The sequence below is a fragment of the Coturnix japonica genome, unplaced genomic scaffold (assembly GCF_054131305.1).
Source record: "Coturnix japonica strain WE unplaced genomic scaffold, WE-NBRP24 Scf192, whole genome shotgun sequence".
NCBI lineage: Eukaryota > Metazoa > Chordata > Aves > Galliformes > Phasianidae > Coturnix > Coturnix japonica.
This window is the reverse complement of record NW_028189095.1, coordinates 33,752-47,360: the sequence shown is the minus strand read 5'-3', so window position 1 is coordinate 47,360 and position 13,609 is coordinate 33,752. Positions and strand designations below refer to the sequence as shown.

Sequence of the window (13,609 nt, the reverse complement as noted above, 5' to 3'; positions counted from 1 at the left end):
GGATGGGGGGATATGGGGGCACAGAGTTGTGGGTATATGGGGACGTGGGGAAACAGGGATGTGTGGTTGGGGGGGCCATGAAGATACAGGGACACGGGTGTGGGGTTATGGGGGTGTGAGGTTATATGGGGACTTAGGGCTATGGGGCCATAGGGATGTATGGGGACACAAGACACAGGACCATAACGCCATGGGGACATGAGGATTTATGGACGCTCTGCCCCCCCCGTGTCCCCCTTTACATCCCCCCCCCCGACCCCCCAGGGCTGATCTTCGTGGTGGACAGTAACGACCGGGAGCGAGTGAACGAGGCCAGGGAGGAGCTGATGAGGATGTTGGCGGAGGACGAGCTGCGGGACGCCGTGCTGCTGGTGTTTGCTAACAAACAGGTGGGGGCTCAGCCCTATGGCTGTGGGGCTGCTGACCCTATGGGGCTGTGAGCATCCCTATGGCTGTGGGGCTGTGGGCATCACTATGGCTATGGGGCTGTGCCCATCCCTATGGCTGTGGGGCTGCAGACCCTATGGGGCTGTGGGCATCCCTATGGCTATGGGGCTGTGCCCATCCCTATGGCTATGGGGCTGCAGACCCTATAGGGGCTGTGCCCATCCCTATGGCTATGGGGCTGCTGACCCCATAGGCTGTGCGCATCCCTATGGCTATGGGGCTGCAGACCCTATGGGGCTGTGCCCATCCCTGTGGCTATGGGGTTGAGGTCCCATAGAGCTGTGCCTGTCCTGGTGCCATCAGGGATGGGGTCAGCCCCACAACCAGTTCCTATCCCCACTTCAGCCCCACTCCTGGTGCCCACCCCCCACATCAGCCCCACTCCTTATCCTAACCCCATATAAGCCCCACAACCAGTTCCCATCCCCACATCAGCCCCCTAACCAATGCCCATAGCTCCATCAGCACCAATCCTGATGCCCACCCCCACATCAGCCCCACAACCAGCCCCACATCAGCCTCCCATTCCCCCCCCACCTCAGCCCCACTCCTGATTCCCACTCCCACCTCATCCCCCCATCCAGCCCCTCCCACTCCCACATCAGCCCCACAACTACCCCTACATCAGCCCCCCATCCACTGCCATATCAGCCCCATAACCACCCCCACATCAGCCCCCCAACTACCCCCACATTATCCCCACTCCTTGTGCCAACCCTGACCCCAGAGCCCCCCGACCATCTCCCAGCCCCACATCACCCCCAACCCCACACCCACCTCCTCCTTAACCTCACATCAGCCCCCCAACCAGCTCTCAGCCCCACATTAACCTCCCCCATACCCACCCCCCGTCAGCCCTCCAACCAGCCCCACATCAGCCCCCCAACTACCCCCACATTATACCCACTCCTTGTGCCAACCCTGACCCCAGAGCCCCCCAACCAGCTCCCAACCCCACATCAACCTTCCCATACCCCCCAACCTCAGCTCCCCATCCACCCCCACATCAGCCCCCCAACTACCACCACATCATCCCCACTCCTTGTGCCAACCCCCACATCAGAGCCCCCCAACCAGCTCCCAGCCCCACATCAACCTCCCCCATACCCCCCCCAACCTCAGCCCCACAACCACCCCCACCTCAGCCCCCAACTACCCCCACATCATCCCCACTCCTTGTGCCAACCCTGACCCCAGAGCCCCCCAACCAGCTCCCAGCCCCACATCCCCCCCCATCCCCTCCCACCCCCTTACCCCCCCCATCCCCACATCACCCCCAACCCCACACCCACCCCCTCCCCAACCCCACATCAACCTCCCCCATACCTCCCACCTCAGCCTCCCAACAACCACCACATCAGCCCCCCAACCACCCTCACATGAGCCCCCCAACCAGTGCCCACCCCACATCAGTCCCACAACTACCCCTACATCATCCCCTACAACCAGCCCCACATCAACCCCCTATCTATCCCCCCATCAGCCCCATAACCACCCCTACATCATCCCGACTCCTTGTGCCAACCATGATCCCAGAGCCCCCCAACCAGCTCCCAGACCCACATCAGCCTCCCCCAGCCCCTCCCACCCCCTCACCCCCCCAACCCCTCCATCCAACCCCTCCACCACCCCCCCTCCCCAACACCCTCCCCACCCCCACATCAGCCCCCAACCAGCCCCACTCCTTGTGCCAACCCCTACATCAGAGCCCCCCAACCACCCCCACATCAGCCCCACAACCAGTTCCCAGCCCCACATAAGTCTCCCCCAGCCCCCCCCCCATCCCCCCCCATTCACCCCCACATCCCCCCCCATTCACCCCCACATCCCCCCCATTCACCCCCTATATCCCCCCCCATTCACCCCCATCCCCCCCTCCATTCACCCACGTCCCCCCCCATTCACCCCCTATATCCCCCCCATTCCAGGACCTCCCCAACGCGATGAACGCGGCCGAGATCACGGACAAGCTGGGGCTGCACTCGCTGCGTCACCGTAACTGGTACATCCAGGCGACCTGCGCCACCAGCGGTGACGGGTTGTACGAGGGGCTGGACTGGTTGGCCAACCAGCTCAAGAACAAGAAGTGAGCGCTGGGACCCCCCCCCAATTCAAGGACCCCCCCCAAATTCAACCCCACCCCTATTGAGACCCCCCCCCAGTTCAAGGACCCCCCCCAATTCAAGGAATCCCCCCAATTCAAACACCCCCCCCAACTCAAGGACCCCCCCCCAATTCAACCCCCCCCTATTGAGACCACCCCCCAGTTCAAGGACCCCCCCCCCAATTCAAACAACCCCCCCCCCAACTCAAGGACCCCCCCCCAATTCAAGGACCCCCCCCTCAATTCAAGACCCCTCCCCAATTCAAACAACCCCCCCCCCCATTCAGACCCCCCCCAGTTCAAGGACCCCCCCCCAATTCAACCCCCCCCCCCATTCAGACACCCCCCAATTCAAGGACCCCCCCCTTCAAACACCCCCCCCAATTCAACCCCCCCCAATTCAAGGACCCCCCCCAATTCAAACAACCCCCCCCCAATTCAAACCCCCCCCCCATTCAGACCCTCCCCAATTCAAACACCCCCATCCCCCAAACCAAACAACCCCCCCAATTCAACCCCCCCCCAATTCAAACCCCCCCCCCATTCAGACCCCCCAATTCAACCCCCCCCAATTCAAGGACCCCCCCCAATTCAAACAACCCCCCCCAATTCAACCCCCCCCCCCCATTCAGACCCTCCCCAATCCCCAATTCAAACACCCCCATCCCCCAAACCAAACAACCCCCCCAATTCAACCCCCCCCCCAATTCAAACCCCCCCCCCCATTCAGACCCCCCATTCAGACCCCCCCCAATTCAAGGACCCCCCCAATTCAAACAACCCCCCCCCAACTCAAGGACCCCCCCCCAATTCAAACACCCCCCCCTCAATTCAAACAACCCCCCCCAATTCAACACCCCCCCCAATTCAAGGACCCCCCCCATTCAGACCCCCCTCAATTCAAACACCCCCCCCAATTCAACCCCCCCCCCCCCAAATCCAAACCCCCCCCCCAAACTCAACCCCCCCCCCAATTCAAACCCCCCCCCCCTTTAAGACCCTAATCCCCCCCCCATTTGTTTTGCTGTCCCCCCCCTATTGGGGTTTGTGCTTTCTTTGACCCAGCTGTGGGGGGTTTATTATGGGGGGGGGGTTTATCTTTGCCTTTTAATTTGGGGGGGGGCGTTTCTTGGTTCCCCCCCCCTTGTTGGGTTTTGTGTGTGCGTGCGTGGATCTATATCTATATATAATGTTATTTGGGGGGTGGGTTTAGTGGGGGGGGGGCTGTGTTGGTGCTGCCTGAGGGGGGGGGGGCATATCTGTACCCCCCCCACCCCGTGTGTCCCTGTACCCCATCCCATGGACCAAATGTGGGGCAGTGGGGGGGGGGGGGGGCATTGGGACCACCCCCCCCTTTAATATATAACATTGACTCTCAGCCTTGTGTGACCCCCCCCCCCCAGCCCCTTCCCTCACCCTGGGGGTCCCACATCCCCCCCCCCCCCTCATCCCATGGACCAAATATGGGGGGGGTGGGGGGCAATGGGGCCATCCCTGCTCCCCCCCCCCCCATCACTTTGAGGCCAGGACCCCCCCCCCTTGGAACAGGGAGGGTCACAGACCCCCTCCCCCTCTAAGGACCCCCCCCCCAATTATCAAAGTGATTGTACACCCCACAAAGAAGCCCCCCCCCCCCCATTGCCCCCATCCCCCCCCCAGCCCTATATTTATGCCCCATTCTGTGCTTGGTGTGACGTGTCGCTGCGGCTCTGCCCCATTGTGGGGGGGGGGGAGGGGGCCATGTGTGTGACCCCCCCCCCTCACCCCACAACGGTGACCCCCCCCCCCCCAGTTCCTTCCCCCCCCCCATATTGGATATTAAACATGTTTTATGTAGTGCTGCCCCACGGATCTTCTTTGTGACCCCCCCCCCACCCCTCCCTAGTCTGTAGGGTGGGATTCTATGGGGTAGGATTCTGACCCCCCCCCCCTTTATGGGGTGGGATCCTATAGGGTGGGATTCTATAGGGTGGGATTCTGAACCCCCCCCCCTCTATGGGGTGGGATCCTATAGGATGGGATTCTATGGGGGTGAGATTCTATAGGGTGGGATTCTGAACCCCCCCCTCTATGGGGTGGGATCCTATAGGGTGGGATTCTGAACCCCCCCCCTTTATGGGGTGGGATCCTATAGGGTGGGATTCTATGGGGTGGGATCCCATAGGGTGGGATTCTCCACCCCCCCCCCCCCCCCTGCTATGGGGTGGGATCCTATAGGGTGGGATTCTATGGGGTGGGATTCTATAGGGTGGGATTCTGAACACCCCCCCCCCTTTATGGGGTGGGATCCTATAGGGTGGGATTGTGACCCCCCCCCCCCCTTTATGGGGTAGGATCCTATAGGGTGGGATTCTGAACCCCCCCCCCCCCTCTATGGGGTGTGATCCTATAGGGTGGGATTCTGTGGGGTGGGATTCTGGACACCCCCCCCCCGTCCACTATGGGGTGGGATTCTATAGGGTGGGATTCTGAACCCCCCCTCCTCTATTGGGGTGGGATCCTATAGGGTGGGATCCTATAGGGTGGGATTCTATGGGGTGGGATCCTATGGGGTGGGATTCTGAACACCCCCCCTCTATGGGGTGGGATTCTATAGGGTGGGATTCTATAGGGTGGGATTGTGACCCCCCCCCCCCCTTTATGGGGTGGGATTCTATAGGGTGGGATTCTCCACCCCCCCACACTATGGGGTGGGATGTGATGGACGGCTCTTGGGGGGGGTTTAATTAGAAAGGGCTTAAAGGGGCTGGGGGGGGGGGATTTAGGGGGGGGTCCCATTTCCCATGGCCGCCTTTGAGGCAATCTGGGCTGTCACGGGAAATCCCATAAATCCCATTAGCGTTAATCCCGCTCGGGGCGTGGGGACGGGATGGATGTGATGTGTGGGGCTGAGCCCCACAGCTACCCCCCCCCAACCCCAAATCCCCCCCATGGGGCTCAGCAGCGCCCTATAGCTGCTATGGACCTACACAGCACCCCATAGACCCCCATAGCACCCCTATAGCACCCCATCAACCCCATACAGCACCCCATAGCACCCCATAGCACCCCATAGCACCCCATCAACCCCATACAGCACCCCTATGGCACCCCTATAGCACCCCTATAGCACCCCATCAACCCCATACAGCACCCCTATGGCACCCCATAGCACCCCTATAGCACCCCATCAACCCCATACAGCAACCATATGGCACCCCTATAGCACCCATAGCACCCCTATAGCACCCCATAGCACCCCATAGCACCCCATCAACCCCATACAGCAACCCTATGGCACCCCTACAGGCTCCTATAGCATCCCTATGGACCCCCCCAGCACCCCATAGATCCCCTACAGCACCCCTATAGCATCCTTATAGGCTCCCTATAGCATCCCTATGGGCCCCCTATAGATCCCCTATAGCATCCTTATAGGCTCCTATGGCATCCCTATGGGCCCCCTATAGATCCATAGGGTCCATAGGGATGCTATAGGAGCCTGTAGGGGTGCCATAGGGTTGCTGTATGGGGTTGATGGGGTGCTATGGGGTGCTATGGGGTGCTATAGGGGTGCTATGGGGTGCTATATGGGGTTGATGGGGTGCTATAGGGGTGCCATATAGGTGCTATAGGGGTGCTATGGGGTGCTATAGGGGTGCCATATAGGTGCTATAGTGGCGCTGAATGGGATCTATGGGTGCTGTAGGGCTTCTAAGTGTGTTCTATGGGGTGCTGGACGGAACCTATGGGATCCTATATGGACCTATAGGGACCTATAGTGGCCATATGGGGCTCCCCGGAGCTGTGGGGGGGGTCGGTCCGGATTTGGGGCTTTAACCGGTCTCTGCTGCCGCCTGTCGGTACCGAACCGAGCGGCACCGGGACACCGGGGGGGGGGGGATCCCCGGTCCCGGGGGGCGGGGGGATAACCCGGGGGGGGGGCGGTGCTATGGGGCGGGGGGCGGTTCTATGGGCGGGGTGTGTTCGGTTCTATGGGGCGGTTCCGGTCCCGGTCCCGTTCGTCCCGGCCATGCCGTGCCCGGTCGTTTCGTTGCTGTTCATCGCGTTGTTGTTGCCCCCCCGACCCGGTTCGGTTCGAGCCGCCGGTACCGGGAGTGAAAGTGAAACGAAGGGGGGGGTCAAAGTGGAGACCATCGTGAGTAACGGGAACCGGAACCGGGGGGGGGTCCCGGCTGGACCGGGGGGCAACGGGGGGGTTCGTCGGTACCGGGAAAGGGGGGGGCAGGGAATGAATGGGGGGCGGCGGGGGTCCCGTGTGAACAGGGGGGCACCGGGAGCACCGGGGGGTCGTGGGTCTATGGGGCTGGGGGGGCACGGGGGGGTCGTGGGTCTATGGGGCTGGGGGGGCACAGGGGGGGTCATGGGTCTATTGGGGTGGGGGGGCACGGGGGGGGGTCGCGGTTCTATGGGGCTGGGGGGCACCGGGGGGTGGTTCTATTGGGGTGGGGGGGGCACAGGGGGGTCGTGGATCTATTGGGCTGGGGGGCACGGGGGGGGGGGGTGGTTCTGTTGGGCTGGGGGGTGCGGGGGGGGGTGGTTCTATGGGGCTGGGGGGCACAGGGGGGTCGTAGTTCTATTGGGGTGGGGGGGGCACAGGGGGGTCGTGGATCTATTGGGATGGGGGGGCACCGGGGGGGGGTGGTTCTATTGGGCTGGGGGGGGTCGTGGTTCTATGGGGCTGGGGGGCACAGGGGGGTCGCGGTTCTATGGGGCTGGGGGTTACAGGGGGGGTCGTGGGTCTTTTGGGGCTGGGTCGGGCGCAGGGGGGGGGGTCGTGTGTCTATTGGGGCTGGGGGGCACAGGGGGGTATCGGTGGTTCCGGGGCTGGGCGCACTTTAAGGATGGAACGGGGGGGTCCCGGTGTCACTGGGATTTGGGGGGGGGTCCCCACCTGTGACCCCCCCCCCCCCCATTACAGGTTGCCGCCCCCGAGGGCTGCGTGGAGCGCTCGGCATTGGGGGACACGGTGCAAATCCACTACACTGTGAGTGTGGGGCGGAGGAACACGTCAGCATTGAGGGGGGGGCGGTTATGGGGCGGGTGTGGGGCGGGGAATGGGATGGGGCGGGAATAAGGAGCTGCACGGGGGGGCACTGGGAACAGTATGGGCGGTGTGGGGGTGGTAATGGATGGCTATGGGGCAATATGGGGTGGCACATGGGGGGCACTGGGGGCCAATATGGGGATGGCTATGGGGCCAATATGGGGATGGCTATGGGGCCAGCATGGGGATGGCTATGGGGCCAGTATGGGGCTGGCTATGGGGCCAATATGGGGATGGCTATGGGGGCAATATGGGGATGGCTATGGGGGCAATATGGGGATGGCTATGGGGGCAATATGGGGATGGCTATGGGGGCAATATGGGGATGGCTATGGGGGCAATATTGGGATGGCTATGGGGCCAATATGGGCTGGCTATGGGGCCAGTATGGGGCTGGCTATGGGGCCAATATGGGGCTGGCTATGGGGGCAATATGGGGATGGCTATGGGGCCAGTATGGGGATGGCTATGGGGCCAGTATGGGGATGGCTATGGGGCCAGCATGGGGATGGCTATGGGGCCAGCATGGGGCTGGCTATGGGGCCAATATGGGGCTGGCTATGGGGCCAATATGGGGCTGGCACAGGGATGGCACAAGGGAGGCCCTGGATTTGCAATGGGGATGGCACTGGGTCCCCTATAGGGGCACTGTATATATTGGGGACCCCTATAGGGGCACAGAACCCACATATAGGGGCACACAGAACACTATGGGATGGGGGGATGCTCTGACCCCCAAATAGGGGCACACATCCAATATGGGGATGGCATAGGGTCCAGCAATGGGGCTGGGCACAGGCAGCAAAACAGGGGCGGCCCCATGTGGGTCTGCCCCATAGCGCTGTGCCCCATAGCGCTGTGCCCCATAGCGCTGTGCCCCATAGCGCTGTGCTCCATAGCATTGTGCCCCATAGCGCTGTGCCCCATAGCGCTGTGCCCCATAGCGCTGTGCTCCATAGCACTGTGCCCCATAGCGCTGTGCTCCATAGCATTGTGCCCCATAGCACCGTGCCCCATAGCGCTGTGCCCCATAGCACTGTGCCCCATAGCGCTGTGCCCCATAGCGCTGTGCCCCATAGCGTTGTGCCCCATAGCGCTGTGCCCCATAGCGCTGTGCCCCATAGCATTGTGCCCTATAGGGCAGCCTGGAGGACGGCCGGGTCTTCGACACGTCTCTGAGCCGAGACCCCCTGCAGGTGGAGCTGGGCAAGAGGCAGGTGATCCCCGGTGGGTGCCGCTATGGGGCGGGGGCTTATGGGGGGGGTTGGGATCCATCCACCCCATTCACCCCTATGGTGTCACACAGGGCTGGAGCAGAGTCTGCTGGACATGTGTGTGGGGTAAGGAGCTCAGTGGGGTCAATGTGTGGGGCTGGGATATAGGGTGGGGGGTTTGGGGACATGTATGGGGCTGGGACACGTGTGTGGGGTTTGGGATGTCTATGGGGCTGGGACATGGGGGGGGGTTTGGGCTGTATATGGGGCTGGGATGTGTGCGTGGGGGGGTTGGGATGTCTATGGGGCAGGATGTGTGGGTCAGGGTGTGTATGGGATTGGGATATATGTGGGGCTGGGATGTGTGGGGTCAGGGTGTGTATGGGATCAGGATGGATGTGGGGCTGGGATGTGTGGGGTCAGGGTGTGTATGGGATCAGGATGGATGTGGGGCTGGGATGTGTGGGGTCAGGGTGTGTATGGGATCAGGATGGATGTGGGGCTGGGATGTGTGGGGTCAGGGTGTGTATGGGATCAGGATGGATGTGGGGCTGGGATGTGTGGGGTCAGGGTGTGTATGGGATCAGGATGGATGTGGGCTGGGATGTGTGGGGTCAGGGTGTGTATGGGATCGGGATGGATGTGGGGCTGGGATGTGTGGGGTCAGAACACATGTGAGATCAGGAATATGTGGGGTGGGGATGTGTGTGGGGTCATCGTGTTTGGGGTCAGGGTGTGTGTGTAGGGTCAGGATGTGGGGTAACAGGACCCATATGGGGTCAGGATAAGGGTGTGGGGTCAGGATGTGTGTGCCCATATGGGGTTAAGGTGTATGTGCCCATATGGGGTTAAGGTGTATGTGCCCATATGGGGTTAAGGTGTATGTGGGGCCAGGCCATATGGGCTCCGCTCACCCCACATCCCCCAACCCCACCCCGTCGCCCCCCCTCTGCCCCACAGGGAGAAGCGCAGAGCCACCATCCCCCCCACCTGGCGTATGGCAGACGTGGATCTCCCCCCACCATCCCAGGTAAGCGTGACCCCCATCGCCCCCCATTCCCCCCCTTTAGCCCCCACTACCCCCCATCCCCCACCGCCCCCCCATGCCCCCCATCGCCCCATTTCCTCCCATCACCCCCATCTCCCCCCATCTCTCCCCATCACCCCTCACCTCCCCCCCTTTACCCCCCATCTCCCATTGCCCCCCACCCCCCATCACCCCCCATCACCCCATACCTGCCATCTCCCTCCCATCACCCCCGCCCCCTATCGCCCCTAATCACCCCCCATCTCCCCCATACCCCCCATCACCCCCCATCCCCCGCCCCCCATTACCACCCATACACCCTATCCCCCCCATTACCCCCCATCCCCCCCATCTCCCCCCACCCCCCTATGCCCCCCATTACCCCCCATCATCACCCCCATCCCCCCATCTCCCATTATCCCCAATCTCCCCGCATTACCCCCTATCCCCCCCCATCCCCTCATTCCCCCCCATCACCCCCCATCCCCCATCACCCCCATTGCCCCCCACCCCCCCATACCCCCATACCCCCCATCTCCCCCCGTTTACCCCCCCATCACCCCCTATCCCCCCCATTACCCCCCATTGCCCCCCATACACCCTATTACCCCCCATCCCCCCATCGCCCCCATCAACTCCCATCACCCCCATCCCTCATCACCCCCTATCCCTCATCACCTCCCATGCCCCCATGACCCCCCATCCCCTCCATCCCCCCCATCCCCTCCATCTCCACCCATCTCCCCCATTAGCCCCCATCTCCCCCCATATCCCCATTCCCCCCCATCCCCCCATAACCCATTTGCCCCCCACCCCCTCTATCCCTCCCATTACCCCCCATCATCACCCACTATCCCCCCCACCCCCCCATACCCCCATACCCCCATACCCCCCATCTCCCCCCGTTTACCCCCCCATCACCCCCTATCCCCCCCATTACCCCCCATTGCCCCCCATACACCCTATTACCCCCCATACCCCCCATCACCCCCATTACCCCCCATCAACCCCATCACCCCCCATCCCTCATCACCCCCCTTTAGCCCCCATCTCCCTCCATATCCCCCCATATCCCCCCATATCCCCATTCTCCCCCATTACCCCCCATCACCCCCCATACCCCCATCACCCCCCATACCCCCCATTACCCCCCATCTCCCCCCATCACCCCCCATACCCCCCATAACCCCCCATTCCCCCCCATCCCTCATCACCCCCCTTTAGCCCCATCTCCCTCCATCTCCCCCATATCCCCCCATATCCCCATTCTCCCCCATTACCCCCCATTACCCCCCATCACCCCCCATTGCCCCCCACCCCCCATCCCCCCCCATCTCTCATTATCCCCAATCTCTCCCCATTACCCTCTATCCCCCCATAACCCCCCATTACCCCCCATTACCCCCCATCCCTCATCACCCCCCATACCCTCATCTCCCCCCCATACTCCTATCGCCCCCATCCCCCCCCATTGCCTCCCATATCACCCCCCATCCCCCCATCACCCCCCATACCCTCATCTCCCCCCCATACTCCCATCGCCCCCCATACCCCCCATCACCCCCATAACCCCCTATCGCCCCCCATTCCCCCATCGCCCCCCATTCCCCCATCGCCCCCCATTCCCCCCCATTAACCCTTCACCCCCCATTCCCCCCCATTCCCCCCCATCCCCCCCCACCCCCATCCCCCCCCATTGCCCCCCATCCCTCATCACCCCCCATCCCCCCATCGCCCCCCATAACTCCCCATCCCCCATCACACCCCCCATATCACCCCCCATCACCCCCCATTCCCCCATACCCCCCATTCCCCCCATATCACCCCCACCCCCCATTCTCCCCCCGCCCGCAGGTGACGCTGTGCTGCGGTTCGACGTCCACTTGGTGTCGCTGTTCCGTCCCGGCGGCAGCTGGCGGCTGTTGCAGCGGCTGTTGCCGTGGTTCTGCCTGACGCTGCTGCCGGCGCTGATGGCGCCCGTCGGGATCCGGCTGTACCGGAAACGGAGCGAGGAGCGGAGCGGGAGGAGACACAGGGGGGAGAGGGGCAAGGGCAAGAGGAAATAAAGCGATAAAGGAAGGATGGGATGGGATATGGGGTGTGATATGGGATGTGTGATGTATGGGATGTGATATAGGGGATGTGATATATGGGATGTGTGATATATGGGATGTGATATGGGATGTGTGATGTATGGGATGTGTGATATATGGGATGTGGGATGTATGGGATGTGTGATATGGGATGTGATATATGGGATGTGATATATGGGATGTGATATGGGATGTGTGATATGGGATGTGTGATATGGGATGTGTGATATGGGATGTGTGATATGGGATGTGTGATATGGGATGTGTGATATGGGATGTGTGATATGGGATGTGTGATGGGATGTGATATGGGATGTGTGATGTATGGGATGTGATATATGGGATGTTATATGGGATGTGATATATGGGATGTGTGATATATGGGATGTGATATGGGATGTGTGATATGGGATGTGATATGGGATGTGTGATATGGGATGTGTGATATGGGATGTGTGATATGGGATGTGTGATATGGGATGTGTGATGGGATGTGATATGGGATGTGTGATGTATGGGATGTGATATATGGGATGTTATATGGGATGTGATATATGGGATGTGTGATATATGGGATGTGTGATGTATGGGATGTGATATAGGGGATGTGATATAGGGGATGTGATATAGGGGATGTGATATGGGATGTGTGATATGGGATGTGATATGGGATGTGATATGGGATGTGTGATATGGGATGTGATATGGGATGTGTGATATATGGGATGTGTGATATGGGATGTGTGATATGGGATGTGTGATATGGGATGTGTGTTATATGGGATGTGATATGGGATGTGTGTTATATGGGATGTGTGTTATATGGGATGTGTGTTATATGGGATGTGTGTTATATGGGATGTTATATGGAATGTGTGATATATATGGGATGTGATATGGGATGTGTGATATGGGATGTGTGATATGGGATGTGTGATATGGGATGTGTGTTATATGGGATGTGTGATATGGGATGTGTGTTATATGGGATGTGTGATGGATGGGGCACAGCTGACCACAGCACATAGGGTTCTGTGTGCCCCTATATGTGGGTCCTGTGCCCCTATATGTGGATTTGTGTGCCCCTATATGTGGGGCACAGCAGACCCCAGCCCATAGGGTTCTATGGGGGCAGAGCAGACCCCAGCCCATGGTGTAATGTGTGCCCCTATGGGGGTTCTGTGTGCCCCTATATGTGGGTCCTGTGTGCCCCTATATGTGGGTCCTGTGTGCCCCTATGTGGGTTTGTGTGCCCCTATAGGAGGGTCAGAGCATCCCCTGATCCCTAAGGGGGCTGTGTGCCCCTATATGTGGGTCAGAGCATCCCCCCATCCCATAGTGTTCTGTGTGCCCCTATATATGGGTCCTGTGCGCCCCTATGGGTGTGTGTGTGCCCCTATATGTGGGTTTGTGTGCCCCTATAGGGGGGTCAGAGCATCCCCCCATTCCATAGTGTTCTCTGTGCCCCTATATGTGGGTTCTGTGTGCCCCTATTTGGGGGTCAGAGCATCCCCCCATCCCATAGTGTTGTGTGTGCCCCTATATGTGGGTCCTGTGTGCCCCTATATGTGGGTCAGAGAATCCCCCATCCCATAGTGTTGTGTGCCCCTATATGTGGGTCCTGTGCCCCTATATGTGGGTCCCGTGCCCCTATAGGGGTGTGTGTGCCCTTATTTG

General features: G+C 60.8%; 2 protein-coding genes across 2 annotated transcripts; both read left to right on the top strand.

Moving 5' to 3' along the window:
* The first annotated feature begins 140 nt into the window (after window positions 1-140).
* On the top strand, window positions 141-2,557 carry ARF3 (ARF GTPase 3). Its single transcript, XM_085535826.1, has 2 exons — window positions 141-389; window positions 2,376-2,557. The coding sequence occupies exons 1-2, from the start codon at window positions 156-158 to the stop codon at window positions 2,535-2,537; spliced, it is 396 nt and encodes a 131-aa protein (XP_085391952.1). The 5' UTR covers window positions 141-155; the 3' UTR covers window positions 2,538-2,557.
* Window positions 2,558-6,527: 3,970 nt separating this feature from the next.
* On the top strand, window positions 6,528-11,918 carry FKBP11 (FKBP prolyl isomerase 11). The gene is given in 7 exon segments (XM_085535834.1): window positions 6,528-6,689; window positions 7,473-7,538; window positions 8,738-8,825; window positions 8,905-8,938; window positions 9,773-9,795; window positions 9,798-9,842; window positions 11,694-11,918. Coding segments are annotated over 7 exon segments (594 nt in total). The 5' UTR covers window positions 6,528-6,563; the 3' UTR covers window positions 11,906-11,918.
* The last annotated feature ends 1,691 nt before the right edge of the window (window positions 11,919-13,609 follow it).

What these genes read in the sequence shown, in the direction of transcription:
- ARF3 (XM_085535826.1), top strand. Translation starts at nt 156, where the DNA reads ATGTATGGGGACACAAGACACAGGACCATAACGCCATGGGGACATGAG. An exon ending in TGGTGTTTGCTAACAAACAG is followed by an intron (nt 390 to 2,375) that starts GTGGGGGCTCAG and finishes CCCCCATTCCAG; the next exon opens with GACCTCCCCAACGCGATGAA.